Source organism: Venturia canescens, chromosome 6 (genome assembly GCF_019457755.1).
Source record: "Venturia canescens isolate UGA chromosome 6, ASM1945775v1, whole genome shotgun sequence".
NCBI classification, from domain to species: Eukaryota; Metazoa; Arthropoda; class Insecta; order Hymenoptera; family Ichneumonidae; genus Venturia; species Venturia canescens.
In genome coordinates, this window is record NC_057426.1 from 16,005,052 (window position 1) to 16,022,947 (window position 17,896).

A 17,896-nucleotide genomic window follows, 5' to 3' on the forward strand; every position below is an offset into this window, starting at 1 on the left:
ATCGTTAAAATTGATTTTTTAGCAACGCCCTCGTGTGTCAAACGTTTTCGCCCCCTACCCTCCACGCCTTTAACGATACATACTTTTATTTGGAAAGAATCATCAATATCCAGAGACGCTGCACTTTGAGCTATGCTTGTTATTAATTGCCAGATATCTACAAATGTATAGGCGCGGACAGGACGGAATGAAAGCCAGACGGGGCCGTGCGTTAAGCTGCTCGCGGAGAACGAGATCCCCGCGTAGTCACCACCCTCACAGTGACTCGTGAGATGCGTCAGAAGATCGCGGAATGCTCCTTCAAGCCATGCTGTCACGTTTGCGCCAGCTTGAGGTTGGCGGATACGCAGTGTTATCTCCCGACCACGTAGTCGAAAACGTTTGAAATAACGAGCTGTATCGTGCGCAATGATGATCCGCCCTCCCGGGGGTTGAACATCCCCGAAAGCCTCGCACCCCTGTGTATTGCGCGTTCTCCCCCCGCCCTTTTGTATATCTGTAATCAAACAAAAGCGTGAGTTATAGGGTAGAGATCGCTGATAAAAAGGCATATTGTAACTTTAGTGTACCTCGTACTAATCGCGGTACGCCAATAACGAGACAGCTGACGAGTCAGCTGACGAGTACCCTGTGTTAAATATAATAAAGCCTTTTAAACATATCCTGCATTTACCGCAAGGGCTAGAGATAAAGAGAGAGAGAAAGCGCGCGAGTGAGGGAGAAAGAGAGAGAAGACATTATTATTTCTTTACCTGAATCACACTCCATCAGCTCTTGAAACCATAGGCCGAAGCGTCTAGCTTCTAATCGCTCCTCGTTTAGACGCTCCTCCTCCTCCCCCTCCTCCTCCTCCTCCTCCGCCTGTTGAACGTCCAGCGGGTACACCCCCAGCTGATTCTCGGGTTGTACGAGGTCATCATCTTCCTGCTGACGATGGCGGTGATGCGATGGACCCGCTATCGCTCCGTCGTCATCGTTAGCTCTGGTGTGCCGGTACACAGCTGTTTGGGTTATTTCATAATTTCTGTTTATTAACGCTGTTTATTTTTATTTTATTATCGCTGTACGGCTATGCTTACCCAGTATATCAGACCGATCGCTAAACATCAAGGAGGGGTTGAGAATAGTCGACGCCTCGTCGTCATCAAATTCGGGCTGCAGCGGTACCGGCTCGGCCGAGGCTGCCGAGGTGCTCGCTCTAGGCTCTTCCTCGGCCCTCTCCTCATGCTGCGGTTCTGAAAAAAAGCCGCGCCAGTAGCCTTTATATCTAAAAACGAGAATCGCTGATAATAATGCCAAAACAGAGTTGAATACACACGGTAGAGGGCGGTTTGATGCTCTAGATCCGCTTCCTCCGCAGCTCTCGTCGTCTCAGCGAGAGCCTCTTCTTCTTCGTCACTCACAGCGTCGTAAAACGGCCGATATATGGTAAAATGCTGCGGTATCGTCTCGGCCGGGGCTGCCGAGGTGCTCGCTCTAGGTTCTTCCCCTACCCCCTCCTCGCGCAACGGTTCTGGAAAAATACCGCCCCGTGGTTTTTACGTCTAAAAACGAAAATCGCGGATGATAACGCCAAAGCATAGTTGAATACGTACGGTAGAGGGCTGTTTGACGCTCTAGATCCGTTTCCTCCACAGCTCTCGTCGCCTCAGCGAGAGCCTCTTCTTCGTCACTCCCCGCATCGTAAAACTGCCGATAGCCTATGGTAAAAAAAATAGCTGTTGTATTGCTAATCGCCAACAACAGTGATTTATCGTGATAATGGTACTTACATCTGATGTCACCGACAAGGCCTCTTACGCGGGGGGCTTCTAAAACACCGCGGCGCTGTAACTCGTCATACACAGCATCCAGCACTCGACGACCACTTAATATGCCTCTGTTATAGGCCACCACTAGAGCACGTAAAGGGGCCCACCAGATCACGTATTTAAGTCTGTTCACGAGTCGAGCACCCGATAAACGCAGCAACTCGTAACACCATAGGTCGTTACACCGGCGTCTCAGCTGAGCGCTATGCGGTTTTGTTAGACGTAAAAGACCCAAAATACAAGAACGCACTGATTCATCCGACATTGTAAGGGGTGATCGTTAAATACCGTTCTATATGACGGCTGAATCGCTACTGTCATATCTCGAGCGAGAAGATAGGTGTGAATCATGATTAAAATGCTAGCGATACTTTTTTCAAGACAGCAAAGGAGCAGTCGCTGAAGTTTAACAGTACTCTGCATGGTCCCCGGTGTTTGCGTGAAAAAGCACGCGCACGAGTGAGACAGCTTTGTTTAGCCCTGCAAGCATATTTCCGAGCATATTGCTCCATCTTCTGTATAGCATCTTCTCCCGAAGACCGAGCTGTGTCTTTAGCCCTCGGAGATACGCTCTTCATAAGTGAATCGGTTGAAGTCGCAAAATAGCATATAATAAAGAATATATATTGAGGGGGGTTTGTTTAGAGGCATCAAGAGGCTGCATCCGTATGTGTAATTCCGACAGTTCTGTATAAAGCATCGCGTCTTACGGTAGAGCGAGAGAGAGGACTGCTCACTAAAGGATCGGTATGATGAGAGTGAGCGAGACGGCATACGTCATCACTGCTACAGCTTTGAAGCGTTGTGCCTCTACATCTAGCGAGAGAGCAAGTGAGAGAATGAGCGGTGTCGCGAGCGTGAGCGAGAGGGTATATACTGTTGCTGCTGCTCTCGCGCTCTTCACAAGAGAGAGAAAATGTATCATGTCTCCGGGCGTGGGCGAGAGGCTGTGCTCTATCCATGTTACAGCTCTGGAGCGCTCGGCCGATGCACGTGCAATTCTGATGACACTGCACGACGACGTCGCGAGAGCGCAGAGCCTCGCATCTCATGAGAGCGCAAGCGAGAGGGTTTATCATGGTACGGGAGCGAGTGAGATAGCATGCTCTATCATTGCCGCGACTCTCAGATGCCCGAGTATCGGGCCCCACGGGAGAGAAAGAGAGAGAGGATGTATCATGATGGTGGAGCGAGCAAGACGGTATATGATATCACTGCTACAGCTGTGAAGCGCTGTGTCTCTACGGCTAGCGAAAGAGCGGGTGAGAGAATGAGCGGTGTCGCGAGTGTGAGCGAGAGGGTATATACTGTTGCTGCTGCTCTCGCGCGCTTCACAAGAGAGAGAGTGAGCGAGAAAATGTATCATGTCTCCGGGTGTGGGCGAGAGGCTGTGCTCTATCCTTGTTACAGCTCTGGAGCGCTCGGCCGATGCACGTGCAATTCTGATGACACTGCACGACGACGTCGCGAGAGCGCAGAGCCTCGCATCTCATGAGAGCGCAAGCGAGAGGGTTTATCATGGTACGGGAGCGAGTGAGATAGCATACTCTATCAGTGCCTCGACTCTCAGATGCTCGAGTATCGTCCCCCGCGAGAGAGAAAGAGAGAGAGGATGTATCATGATGGTGGAGCGAGCAAGACGGTATATGGTATCACTGCTACAGCTGTGAATCGCTGTGCCTCTACGGTTAGCGAAAGAGCGAGCGAGAGAATGAGCGGTGTCGCGAGTGTGAGCGAGAGGGCATATGCTGTTGCTGCTGTTCTCGCGCACTTCACAAGAGAGAGAGTGAGCGAGAAAATGTATCATGTCTCCGGGCGTGGGCGAGAGGCTGTGCTCTATCCACGCTACAGCTCTGGAGCGCTCGGCCGATGCACGTGCAATTCTGATGACACAGCACGACGGCGTCGCGAGAGCGCAGGGCCTCGCGTCTCATGTGAGAGCGAGCGAGAGGCTTTACCACAACACGGGTGCGAGCGAGATAGCATGCGCTATCATTGCCACGGCTCTCAAATGCTCGAGTATTGTGCCTCGCGAGAGAGAAAGAGGATGTAGCATGACGTTGGAGCGAGGGAGACGGTATACACCATCGCTGCTGGCTGTTGCTTAAAGAACCAGTGCGATGCTATGACTTAAGGTCAATGCTACGATGACGTACTCCCCCGCCTGCTTAGAGGCTGTGCACGGTGAGCGCGAGGTACCGTATCTCGAGAGAGAGAGAGCGAGCGAGAGCGTATACGCTGACGCGTATGCTAGCACGAGAGCGAGTAAGAGGGTGTACGCCGTCGAGATTGCAGCCACGTGCAGTTTTGATGAAGCACTGAATACCTCAAGCTCTCGCGAGGTATCGCGCCTCGCGAACGGTCTTATCTAAGCGCGAGAGCGAGCGAGAGGGCATGTGTGATTCCTTTGCCCCGTATACGAGGATGACTGCATCGGGCCGAGACGTCAGCTGTTTTACACCCCTCCTGTCCTTCTTTTACCCCTGCAATGATGTGCTCACCATAAGCACGTATTTGCATGAACGTCTTAGCCGTCAGTCTTCAACCGAACCGTGCGCGAGTATCTCGTCCCGGTCAAATTTATATTTTTTTCTCTCTACAAGTTTTTCCCTCAAAATGTATCCGCGTTACCGCTATGAACTTTTGCATCAATCGTTTATGTGCCGCGTCATACGGTTGTTGAGTGTTGCGTGTCTCTACGTACGCACCGCCGCTATAGAGCAGCTACATTTACATGTGTTAGAATTATTGTATAGTGAATTTATAGACAGGAGGCTGGACAGGCCTATCCAAAGTGAGGAGGCAGCGTCGGGCGTGAGTTGCGTGGTGGTGTTGCGGGGGTCACGCATTGTGTACCGCGGCGAAATCGTATACTGCGATAGCGATGATTATGTTGAGGTGTACCTGGTGGATCACTGTGACACGGCGTTTTACAACCTAGACTGCCTCCACCACCCCTCATCGGTAATAGAGGCAATACCGGCACTCGTAATAGAGTGTTCCCTCCACAGCCTCGCCTACTTGGAGGATTTTTGCTATCCCATCAATGAGATGGAAGCGCTGTGCGAGGGAACTCTTGCGGCCATCGTCATGAGCCCTCCCACGCAACACCCCCTGAGCGTCCGGCTGTTTGTTGAGGATGGCCGGGATCTCGGGGGTATACTCGTGAACGAGTTGTTGGTGCCCGACGGCTATCGTGGTTACGACGAAGGAGCCGAAGACGACGGCTTCGTCGACGTTGTCGACACCCCGGACGGTCCTGAGGAGTAGGCTGCGTGCGTGTGTGTGTGTGTGTGCGCGTGTGTGCGCGCGCGCGCGCGCGCGCGCGTGTGTGTGTGTGTGTGTGTGTGTGTGTGTGTGTGTGTGTGTGTGTGTGTGTGTGTGTGTGTGTGTGTGTGTGTGTGTGTGTGTGTGTGTGTGTGCGTGTGAAAAACTATCGGACGCGAGACAACGTCGTGGAACAGAGACTGGATCGATGGAGAGAGAAAGAGAGAGAACCACACGCGTCGTCCTGGTGAGTTTTTCAATATATATATTTTTTATTTTATTTTTATTTTAAAAATTAATATGTATAGAGAAAGAGAGAGATTTTTTATTTTATATTTTTACAAATATAAAATAAAAAAAAGCGATGGTGCACTATGACGACACGCTCATCCCCCCTCCGCACACCCGCAAACCTCTCGCCCACAACGCCGGCCGCTCGGCCTAGGGGGGGAAAGGAGTGGGGATAGGAGTGGGGATAGGAGTGGGGGTCGCCATAGTGCACCACCTACTACTATGGTGTCTATTTTGGCAACATTTTTTGCCTTTTCTGCATTGTGTCTTCCGAGTGGGCCTATCGTTCCTTTTTCTGCGATCCTACTGACTGTAGTTTTTCCCTCGACGACGATCGTGTTTAGGGTGAATGACCCCACGGTCTTTTTGCTGTCGCCTGCGTTTTTGTTTTCGCCTGTTTGTTCCTGGCTCCCGTTATTACTATTATTTTGTCCGGTCTTCCCTTTAAAATTTCCTCGGTATCTGCCTCGATTATTATTATTATTATTATGGCGTTGTCCCGTATTGTTTTGACCGTTATTTTGTCGATTCAACCGGTTTCGGCAATCTTTCCATAGGTGCCCAGGTTTTTTGCAGTAATTGCAGGTGAATGAACTGATGTTTTTTGATGGCGTCGGTAAGTTATTATGCCCTGGCGATGAGTTCGAGCTTCTACAATCTTTTGTTAAATGTCCCGATTTTTTACACTTGTAGCAATATTCACTACGCTTATCTCCCTGCGTCTGTTTAGCTACTGATTCATAACCCTGTAAAATCGTTTCTTCGTTTTGAGCACCTTTTATTGCTGCTTTGAGCGTGGTGTACCCTCTGGCTTTCACGAGGACTTGGTACTTTTCAGTCCTCTTTGGAAATTTGCTAGAGCCATCTTCTTCACGTATCGTTCTACTGTCAATTTTTGTTCGATAGTACTCTCATCCTCCACGCTAACTTCAATTAATTCCATGGTAAGGGCTTGTATTCTTTTTCCAAAGTCTGTTACATTTTCATTATTTCGTTCCTTACACGTGTGCATTTCTACTTGGATTGCTTCTATTGTTCTCCGGATGCCATATTGTTCCATTAGGTGTTCTTTAAATTCTTCGAATGTTTCAATACATTGGTATTGGACGCTTTCTCTGGCGTCGTCAGTTAGTTTGGTTGTTAATACTATTTTTAAAAGTTTGGCTTTGTCCGATCATGCTATTTGCCATTTCGTAGGCATCAAGTAAACTCTTTGCTCTTCTATGATTTTCTCCATCAAAAACAGGTATTAATGCCCGTGCTTCTTTAAGGGACATAGTGTCAACTGGAGTTTGTCTTCCTGCATTTGGGGCTCTTCCATTTTCGCCATTTTCGACATTTCCGGTAGATTGCCCGTAGTATCTAAATTTACTGTTTCTACCATGGTTGAAACTAGGGGGTCAAGAGTGGATTCCGCGGTTGAAAAGTCTCTATTTTCAGACGTGGATAATGCGTCCGCAAAAACGTCGTCTGAACTGACGGTTCGATCTAGTGCATCTGAACCACTTTTCCTCCTAATTCGTGTTGGAATCGATAGTGAGCTTGTACGATTTTTTGAACTAACGTATTTTAGGTTTCTATTAAAGAAGGAATCAAGGGATCGCGAGATCGTGCGGACTCCCGGTAATTTCAAACGGTTCACGAGTTCTTCGTTGGACATAAAATCGTTTCTGGCTTTGGCGGATAAAAATAATTTGTTCCGTCACTTACAGTACGATGATCCGTCGATGCATGCTGCTCGTTGCTGCGTTGGTTTTCCGTCGGTTGCTTATCTCTGATTCGTCCTTGAGAGTTGGGAATCTGCGATGCCGTTTTTTTTTCTGCCCTTCAAGATGTTGTTCCGCTTCGCCTCTCCTCTCCTTTTGGCCTTGGAGACGTGTTTCGGTTCTTGAGATGTGGCAATCCCACCGCTGCCACCAATGTTGTGCCCGCGAAAACCGTCTCGACGGGACGAGTGATCGTGGATGAGGTATTTAAGGCTTATTGCCAATAAATGAGTTGAACTCCAGCTCAATACTTTAAAACAGGTTAACAATAGGTTTATTAGGTAGAGTTTTACAAAGTCAAGGTTTATTTGCCTTGAGACCAAATGATTGACGTTTTACTGGAATTAGGGCTGACTCTCGCAGACTGCCTGATTCGGGCAGTGTCAAGTGTTTTTGTACATTCGTCGATTTCCCTTAAAATGGTATCAATTTACCCCTACTATTGATTATTCGTTCTCGATCGTTCTCGAGCGATCGGTGGCTTGATGCTCTGTCAGCATTCTTCGGGTGTGCACTTCTTGGGGTCGATAGACTCCAAGCGTGAGTTTTGAGACTCGGATTAGCAATTCTGCTGAATTAGCTTAGTTGCTGAATCTTTATGTACTGCCAATTTTGGTGTTACCATGGGCACAACACAGGGTTGTAAGTAATGCATTACTTTTTGTAATGCATTACCATTTTCATTACTCATTACATTGAATTTTTTAATGGAAAAAAAATCCATTACTCATTACTTTGAATTTTGTAATGGAAAAAAATTCCATCACTCATTACTTTGAATTTTGTAATGGAAAAAAAATCCATCACTCATTACTATGAATTTTGTAATGGAAAAAAATTTCATCATTCATTACATTGAATTTTGTAATGTAGAAAATTTTTCTTTCTCATCACATGGCATTTTGAAATGGTATCAATTTGCTTCACACATTGCATTATATTTTTTAAGTAAGGATAATCAGTTTTACCGTGGGTCAAACTGACCCAATGGTCGTAATGACGTTTTGCTCGGCTACCAATCGGTATAAAGCTACCGGGTCAAAATGACCCGATAGCAGTTACAACGTGTTACTGGACTGCCTGTACGTGTAATGCAGTGACTCCTGGGTCAAAATAATCCAATGGTAGTAACGACGTGTAACTCGGTTATCAGTAGGTCTAACGCTATCTGCCAAGGGTCAGAATGACCCATTGGCACTATCCACGTTTTACTCGGCTACCAGTCGGTGTAACGTTGTTCGCACCGGGTCAAAATGACCCGATGGAGTTACAACGTGTTACTGGACTACCTGCATGTGTAATGCAGTGGTCCCTGGGTTTAAATGACCCAATGGTAGAAACGACGTGTTTCCGGGCCACCAGTGCGTATGGCGCTGTTTACGCCGGGTCAAATCGACCCAATGACAGTAAAAACTTGTACCAATACGTGTAACGCTGTTCGCACCAGATCAAAATGATGCAACGCTAGTAACGACGTGTTACTCGGCCATCAGTGCATGTAACGCTGTTTGCGACGGGTCAGAATGACCCATTAGAACTATCCACGTTATACTTGCCTACTAGTCGGAGTAACGCTGTTCGCCCCAAGTCGAAACGACCCACTGGCAGTAACAACGTGTTACTGGACTACCTGTACGTGTAGTCCATCTTTTCCGACATCAAAAAAATTAATGAAAATATATACGAATTCAGCACATCAAATTACATAAAAATTACATGATAAAGGTAAAAACAAATTTTTAGTGGTTAAAAATGCGTTTTGTTACTTACTCAATATTGTTAAGGTGTATATGCTAAAATAACTCTGCATTTAAATTCACCGCATTAAATTACATAAAAATCATTCATGATATAGGTCGAAAAAAATTTGTTTGACTCAAAAATGCGATTATTTTACCATTTTAGCGGTTTTTCACAATTTACTCCAAATTGGTGGGTATAGGTGCTGAACTGGTTCCGAATTCTGATTCAGCGGATCAAATTACATGAAAATCATGCATTATATAGGTCAAGAAGGATGTTCGAATACCCAAAAATGCGATTATTTGGGATTTTTAGTAGTTTTTTGCAATTTACTTAAAATTGGTGGGTGTAGGCGCTGAACTGGCCCCAAATTCTGATTCGGCGCGTCAAAATACACAGAATTACATGGGTCTACTCAAAAGTACTGACCACTTTTTTTTGTGTGCCGGTGTTATCATTGGTAACCATCAAAATTCAACGTTATTTAGAATTGTTCATTGAATCGAATACGAAAGTCTGCCAATTTCATGAATTCCTTACAATAGCCACGACATCATATATTTTGAACAATTGAATTGCTTTATGAATTCCTCGAAGCTCGCCCCGTTCGAGATTCCATTATGTAATGAATCGGAAAATAGTCAATATTACGAGCTATTTATTTTTAATTTGAACCGCTTAGAGTGGCCGAAAATATTTAAAAAATCCATCGACGTAACATTGAGATTCTACAGGTTTGGTTTGCTGCCATGCTATGATTCGCGGATAAGGAACCAGAACCAATTCGACAGAGATTTTTCTCTTGCTTCAGATAATGTCGGTGATAATGGATTATCGTCTTTTTCCAGCGCCGTACAATTCTTCGAAAAGCTAAAACATCTACCAAAAAATGTTGAAGCTTAGTCAGCTTTATCTTTATTATACAATAGAGAAGAAAAAATAAAGTTGGCAAAAAATCACGAGTGGAAGACGTTTCAACAAATTTTTACATATTATATTACGTTTACATATTCTAGTTGAAAATAATAATAATAATAATCGCATTCAAGACGTGTACTTGTCACTCCTAAGTTGTTTTATTAATGAATAGAGAACAGTTGATATTCTTCACAAATTCATCAACTACGCATGTTAATAAATTTTAGTTAGAAAAATCGATAATGCTCAAATCGGTAATGCTGAAAATAAGACTACTTTAAGATAAAATTTTAAGCTTTCCAATGATATATGAAAAGTTGGATTTGATCAGGGTGTTTTTTTGGATAAATATAATTAGAAGGTGATAGTGCATATAAGTTACGGAAAGAACATGGCTGTCGTCTGCTCCAGCGAACATGAGACCGGGGTCTGACTCGGCGTCGACAACTGGCCATGCTGCGTGTGTTGGCCGATGTTTGCATCAAGTGGTATTCTCATAAATTATTATTTACAAAAAATTATGCATAAAATATTTCCATAAACTAGTTAAAATTCATAACAGTAATTTAGATACGGTTCTTATAAAAATGATAATATATTTCATAAATTTTTGTCTAGTCGTAATTTTGACTAATATTGTCACTGACAGCTACTTCAACTTCTTTTTTTTTCAAAAATTTTTCAAAATCAATATGATCGTCACTATGTTTGACTATAATTATTCACGTTAAATTATGAATTTCGTTTGAGAATAGTTATAAAAGAGCGTTCATTACCTTATGGTCCCAAATTGCATATAGTTGGAAAAAATTTTCAAAGTAATTTCATTTGAAAACATTTCTGGTATATTCACGGGCACGTACCTGTGAATATTATATTATTACTGATATAGTGCCACAAGTTTGCGCGGCGCGGATAGCGTTACACCTACCGTCGTCGAGTCAGCCATTGGGTCATTTCGATCCAGTTTATATAGCGTTACACCCACTGGTACCGAAGAACACGTCGTTACTACCTTTGAGCCATTTTTACTCAGGGGCCACTGCGTTACACGTACAGGTAGCCCAGTAACACGTTGTTACAGCCTTTGGGTCATTTTAACTTGGTACAAATAGTGTTAGACCGACTGGTAGCCGAGTAAAATGTAGGTACTGCCAATGGCTCATTTTAACCTGACGCGACCAGCGTTATACGCTCTGGTTGTCAAGTAGCACGTTGTTACTTCCGTTGGATCATTTTGACTCAGTGCGAACACGTACTGGTGGCCCAGTAACATGTTGTTATAACCATTAGGTCATTTTGACCCAGGGGCCACTGCATTACACGTACAGGTAGCCCAGGAACACCTTGCCATTGGGTCATTTTGACCCTTGGCAGATAGCGTTAGACCTACTGATAGCCGAGTTACACGTCGTTACTACCATTGGGTCATTTTGACCCAGGGATGCATTGCACGCACTGCATTACACGCACAGGTAGTCCAGTAACACGTTGCAACTGCCATCGGGTCATTTTTTCCTGGTACGAACAGCGTTACACCGACTGGTAGCCGAGTAACACGTCATTACGACCATTGGGTCAGTTTGATCCACGGTAAAAACCCTTACTTAAAAAATGTTCTGCAATGTCTGAAACAAATTTGATACCATTGCTAAATGCAATGTGATGAGTAAGAAAAATTTTTCACTTTACAAAATTTATAGTAATGAGTGATGGAATTTTTTCCCATTACAAAATTCAAAGTAATGAGTGATGGAATTTTTTTCCATTACAAAATTCAAAGTAATCAGTGAAGACAATCTTTTCCATTACAAAATTCAAAGTAATGAGTGATGGAATTTTTTTCCATTACAAAATTCAAAGTAATGAGTGATGAAATTTTTTTCCATTACAAAATTCAAAGTAATGAGTAATGGAGTTTTTTTTCCATTACAAAATTTAAAGTAATGAGTGATGGATTTCATTTCCATTACAAATTCAAAAAGTATTGAGTGATGCATTACTTTTTCATTACCAATTTTGCAACCCTGGTAGAGAATGGCATTAGTCACTGTGCTGGAGATGACCTTCTAAAAGTATTGAAAAGTCATAAATGTTTCTCAACCTTACCAAAGTCTGTAAAAACGCTTTTGCGCACTCCGCGCAGGTCGGTCAATTCGGTAGACGTATACCAGGGGGAATATCTCCATTTGGGAGTAGAGTACGCGATCACTTGTATCCTTGATTCGATAGCATCAGATGAAATTCCTGCTCATCTTGAGATAGATTTCAGCACGGACGGAGGGAACCTTGACAATTCCGGCAACCATCAAATATGGCCTATCCAATGCAGGATTCCGAACATTGAGAAATCACTAGTAAAGGTGATAGGTATAGACAGAGGGCCAAAAAAACCCGAGAGTACGAAGGAATTTTTTAGACATTTCGTCGTGGACGTGAATCGAATAATAGCGGAAGGAGGCATTTGTTATGAAGGCGCAAAGTATCCTCTTTCTCTTCGAGCCTTTATCGCTGACGCACCCGCACGTGCTATGGTATTGCGTCATTTCAACCATAATTCGACCTATCCCTGATCCAAGTGCAAAGTTTCTGGTAAGCGTCTGGGTAAATGCGTGTCTTATTGTCAATTTGACAATGCACCACGGACCGATGAGGAGTATTTCAATGAAATCGATGAAGATCATCAGTTTGATACAGAGAGTCCACTTTCGCAGCTTCGCATGGGCGCCGTATCGCAGGTTCTGTTTGATCCTATGCATCTGCTATATCTCGGCGTCCTGAAGCGGCTGTTTAGGGCCTGGGTTGACGGACCGTTTTCGATAGCGTCCAAATTATGTGCTCGCGACATCGCTTTAATTTCAGAAAGACTTAAATGTTTGCACGTCTGGTGCCTTAGCGAGTTTGCGCGTTTCCCTTGTCCGTTAGATCGTTATGGTCGGTGGAAGGCGACCAAGTTACGTCAATTTCTATTATATTCAGGAGCCGTAGTTCTATACAATATTTTACCCACCGATTTATACGAGCACTTTCTTTTGCTGAGCAGTGCTGTCCGTATCCTGGTTTCTGCAAAGCCGTCTCGACGGCAATTAACGTACGCGAGAATGGCACTGAAAATTTTCGTTCAACAAGGCGTTAGCCTTTATGGTAACGATTTTGTTAGCTATAATGTCCATGGTTTATTGCATCTTGTAGACGATGTCGAACGTTTTAGCCCGGCGGACGAGTATTCGGCATTCCCGTACGAGAATGCAATAAAAGTATTTCGTCGATACGTAAGGAAGCCACATCTGAGTCTGCAGCAAATAGCAAACAGAATAGCAGAACGTGTTCAGGTAGTTGTTCTCCGCCTGCGCATAAATCAGTATGATCAAGCTCCAAACACTCTCGGTATGCATAATGCTGGACCGCTACCACATGATATTCCCATTAACGATGTTCTTCAGTTCCGCCAATTGAAAACTAAAAAGTTCACCTTGTCTACTAAAAAACGTAACCGCTATTGCTTACTAAATAATTCAAAAATATGCATTATTCAAAACGTAATAGAATATCTTTATCTTAATTTATCTCATTGTCAAAAAATTTGATTCTGTCGAACCGTTCTTCAATGTCGGTATTCAGTCGAGTAATTTCGGATTTTACAAGTGCCAAGCGCTTAACCGAGTAATTTCAATGGTCGTGTTTACCAATTTCCGCTCAAAATGTTATGCGATGCCTCTGTGAGTATCCCGGCGCACCGATGAAAATGGTCGGGAATTACTTGTCGCTGATACATTCATTGCTGCCGTCATGAACAGCACTGGAAATTACTGAGGGTCGAGAGTTTTCTACGGGTTCTCTTTGCAGTCGTACTGTATTTTCCGCTTTTCGTCTCCGGTAATAATTTCACTATTCCTTCGATTACTTGAACTGTTCTCTTTATTTTTAGCCAAGTATAATGGATAAGACTTGATGATATGGATAATGCTGTATATTTTTTAAAATGTGCAGAATGAGTGAACCAGCATCATTTTCTGAAAGGTTCTTTTCCAATAGTGAAATCTATTTATTTTTGTCGAGAGTAGCGGCTGCTGCAAAGAATCGTAATTATTCGAAGCCGAATTGGTCAGAATTTACCGATGCGATGGGCAACGCGCTCAGAAGTTCCAAGCAGCGTCATCGCAACGCTCTCAACAAAATGGAGAATCAAAAGGCAAGGAAACGGTCCACCCGTAAATCGTCATCAGCGCATCGAAAATCGCCAGCGGTCGAACTCACCAATGGATCACGGTGAACCTGAAATGGAAAACTTTGACGGTGATGCGGGACGGCAGAGTCGAAACAACCGAGGCGCCCATTGCAGTTAAAACGAACGACGACGTCTACAAAGATTTTCACCGTTGTCCTCGATTAATTCAATGGAGAATCTAAGAAAAATACAAGAAGGTGGTCCATCTGCAAATCGTTACCAGCGCAACGAAACTCGCCAGCTTTCGAGGCCCAACTCACGAATGGATCGCGGAGGAAACGAATCTCGAATGGGAAACTTTGATGGTGATATAGGACGGCAGAGCCGTGATGACCGAAGCGCCCATCACAGCGTAAACCAACGAAACCGTCTACAAAGATTTTCATTGTCGTCCTCGCTAAGTTCAACGGTTTCAAGGGAGAGATCTCGCTCTCGCAATCGGTAAGTAGAAGTTGGAAATGATAGATTAGATATCCATGAACATTCTTTTTTCACAAATTGGATCACAGCTCCACATCAAAATGTATGTTCCTTTCATTTTTTTCACAAATGGAAAATGACTTCTTTTTCTTTTTCCTATCATGTTCAAACTGATCAGAAGTTGAAAAAAATACGTCATTGATTTATGGAATTAAATGTGAATGAACAACGAAACAAGAACCGAACGCTAATCTTTAAGTTTCATTCATATGTTCGTTTTTTTTAACTTCTTTTTTAACATTTTTATATTTCAGTCATTCGAACGTTTGACCTCACTGGAAATAAGAAGCCACTTCATTTTCGATTCCTTCGATTTCGACATACGAGTGATTCATAATATACTTGCTACTTTAATCTGTTTACACATTCAATTTTTCTTTCATGTTTGCGAATAGTTTCAATTAAATGTCAAGTCACTTGTAACTTTATTCATTTTATCCCTATTCCTATATTCGAGTCGTACAAACTTGTGAAACTTGTGGAGTTCTCGTTGAATTCAAACATTTTTTTTCTATCGACTAAGGTATTTATAATTAATTAGTCTCGAAAATATATTCGACAGACGAAAGGAAAGAGTTTATCGTCTGAATAAGTGGTTCGGATTTCACTCGAAAAGGAGGTCCCCCAAGCACGAGTGTGCAGTTTAAAGTATCCGGGTTTTAGCGGCATCAATGAACTGCTATGAATTCAAAGGTGGTCAGAGATTTCCTGAAACCCAGATTTTTCTACTGCATGCCCATTTTCATCGTGGGATTATCGAAATGGATCAATAATTTTTATCATACTTTACGTTCGACCCATGTTGTCATACCACGAAACAAATATGTTAAATTTGATATAAGACACAGTTTCATCTGTCGAATCATACGTCGTCAAACATTTTCAATGGTCGTTTTTTGTGCATAGAAGTCAACTGCGATTATCATAGCTATTACGTGAATTATGCAAATTAGACTCACCCTTTATTTGCATAAGCGACAACCTTCACATTTTAACCTTCACACGTTCAACTGGAAATGAATTTATTCGATAATAAAGTGATTTTTACCAAATTCTATCTTCCCAACCCACGTCAAAATTGTATTTTTAAGATGGTCTTCGAGAGTCACACAGAGAAAACACGCATGATCCTGTCAATACTCATTCGATCTGCTCTTTTGGAAAATAGCGATTTTTCCGGTGGTATAGCATTACAGCGTGCTACAATCCTCTTACCCAACGGCCGGCAATGTAGCGTATTGCTGCAAATACGCAGCAACAGCGTGTCGTCTCCTTGCCGTCGGAGGTGCGTCACAGAGTTCATAAAATGTGCCCTCAAATTGCTTCTACAGTATGTCACTAATTCGCTGATCCGTTGCTGGAGTACTATAGCACAATCCAGCCAACAACTGGGCAGCATATCGTGCCGTTGTTGCGCCGTTGCTTTGTCATCGTTATGCTGTTATAGCATTTCGGAGATTTTATGTTTTGATAAACAATGGTCCATTAGTTGCTTTACCATGCTATCATTGTAATCCATCATGTTGCTGTTACTAAAGTCAACACTATAATATTGTGCTGTCGTTTTTTTGTCATCGTATTACGTATCACCGAGCTGTTATTATACTACCTTATACGGCGGCAAAAGTTGCCATATGCTATCTAAAATAAGCAAATTCATGCTCTGTTATTGCCATTACGTTGACACAAAATGTTTATCTGGGAGATTTTTGTTCGGACAGTGATTTCGACGGTCCATCAACAACTCGACGGAAACATCAAAAGCATGTTGAGGATTCTTGTGTGCCTAGTGAATAACATGCTGCAATCTATTATCCCGCTCAGAGTTGGTGCTGCATTTCATTCGCTGACTCAACTCGATGCATCGGTCAAAGATTTTGAACAAAAAAATTTTTGCGTTTTTTACCAACACGATAGTATTTCTCTTTCACAGGGAGCGAAAAAAGGCTATACGAAGCCACTCCGTGCTGAACTTAAATATTATTGGCTTAAGTATTGTTGTATTCACGGAAGAAAAAAGTTCAAATCGTTTTCAAAGTAAAACGGTCGTCATCGTAAGTTGCTTCAGTTTATACTAGAGTTTATTTTACTACTATGAACTAAATTTTTCTCATTTATTGTTGTTCAGGAATTAGCGAGGTCTCGGTGCCGGCGAGCGCTCTCGGGATCGAGCGCTCGCCCCACCGCGGGCGTCGCTAGCTCCTGGGCTCGGGAATTTGGGAAACGCGAGACAATGGGCTTTTCGTGCTCTAGTTCTCACGCTCTCGCGGGAGGTTAGCACGTATGCACACGCAATTCGGGCGCGATCGACGGGACGTGTGGCGCATGCCCACGGCGCGTCTTTATCAATCTCCATATTGATTCATTAGTCTTTGATCCGGTCGTACAGCGTGCTGACGTGCTCCGTAGTCTTTATCTTTCTTTTCGACCACATCTCTAATTTCGGGTTCTCTTTCTAAAAATATTGTGCTCATCGCATCCGGGACATTATCGGGTACAATCGGACATGGTTTTCGGGACCCTTTTACAAAGCATTCCTTATATATTTCGGGATTATCTTTCGGGCAAGCGGGAGCACGCGTCGGCTGTCTTTTCGGCATCGTCGAACGTGTGTTCGACCACAACGACCGGGTCACTTCTCACTTGTTACTTCTCACCGAGCTAATCTCCGGGCCAATTATTCATTGTCGGGATATTCCTTTATTGTTCTTTTTATCATCACCATCAAATAAAGAACCATCTTTTTACACATTTTACACCGACCTGCATTGCGTCATTTATTTTCCCACCAACACCAGATCTTCACGCAACAATTGTCTATTTGGGTTTTTTAAGGACATTTCAAAAGGATTGTGTAGCTTCTATTTTCGTCACTGCCAGCTCAGATGGAAAAACTTTAGTGGTGACCAAAATAAACAATACTCATAGTCACATTTGCTCAAAGGTATTGCAAAATTTGTTTTTCATTTAAACTGATTTATATGTACAAAATTACCTTGAATCTCGAAAATATTTTGATTAAAACTTATGTATTATTATTGATTTTGTTCCAGGAATTGTTTAATTTTTTACCACAAATACGTGGTTTATCAGCGATTGAAAAAACAAAAGCGCGCGAGTTACTTGACCTGCAAGCAAACAAAAAACTTGTGAGGCAAAAATGCGTGGATGATTTTGGAAAACAAATTTTGTTGAAAGATCTTTCAAACATCATGAAAAGACAAGGAAGTCATAATAACTTGAAGACCACTGTCGAAAAATTGGAAAAAAAATTTGGTATGTTTAAGTGTTTTTTTTAATATTATATACATGGACACATAATTTCATTTGCATAACCATTCGTAATATTTTTTGAAGTTTTCGAAATTCTTGACTTATATTGTTTTTTTGAG

The 17,896-nt window shown here is 43.2% G+C and overlaps 2 protein-coding genes and 1 long non-coding RNA gene across 3 annotated transcripts in view; 2 read left to right on the plus strand and 1 right to left on the minus strand.

Moving 5' to 3' along the window:
- LOC122411878 (titin homolog) overlaps positions 1-17,896 on the plus strand; it is a 1,333,995-nt gene that overhangs the window by 47,354 nt on the left and 1,268,745 nt on the right. The window lies entirely within an intron of this gene.
- Positions 478-850, minus strand: LOC122411885 (uncharacterized). The gene is made up of 3 exons (XR_006261246.1): positions 753-850; positions 570-628; positions 478-496 (listed from the first exon to the last, which is right to left on the minus strand). It is a non-coding gene; the product is annotated as an uncharacterized lncRNA (long non-coding RNA).
- The window catches only part of LOC122412391 (uncharacterized), a 60,737-nt gene continuing 55,738 nt past the window's right edge, over positions 12,898-17,896 (plus strand). The window contains exons 1-5 of the mRNA XM_043421865.1: positions 12,898-13,183; positions 13,861-14,065; positions 14,166-14,465; positions 17,340-17,448; positions 17,558-17,780. Coding sequence (XP_043277800.1) covers positions 12,898-13,183; positions 13,861-14,065; positions 14,166-14,465; positions 17,340-17,448; positions 17,558-17,780 — 1,123 coding nt within the window. The remainder of the gene's footprint in view (positions 13,184-13,860; positions 14,066-14,165; positions 14,466-17,339; positions 17,449-17,557; positions 17,781-17,896) is intronic.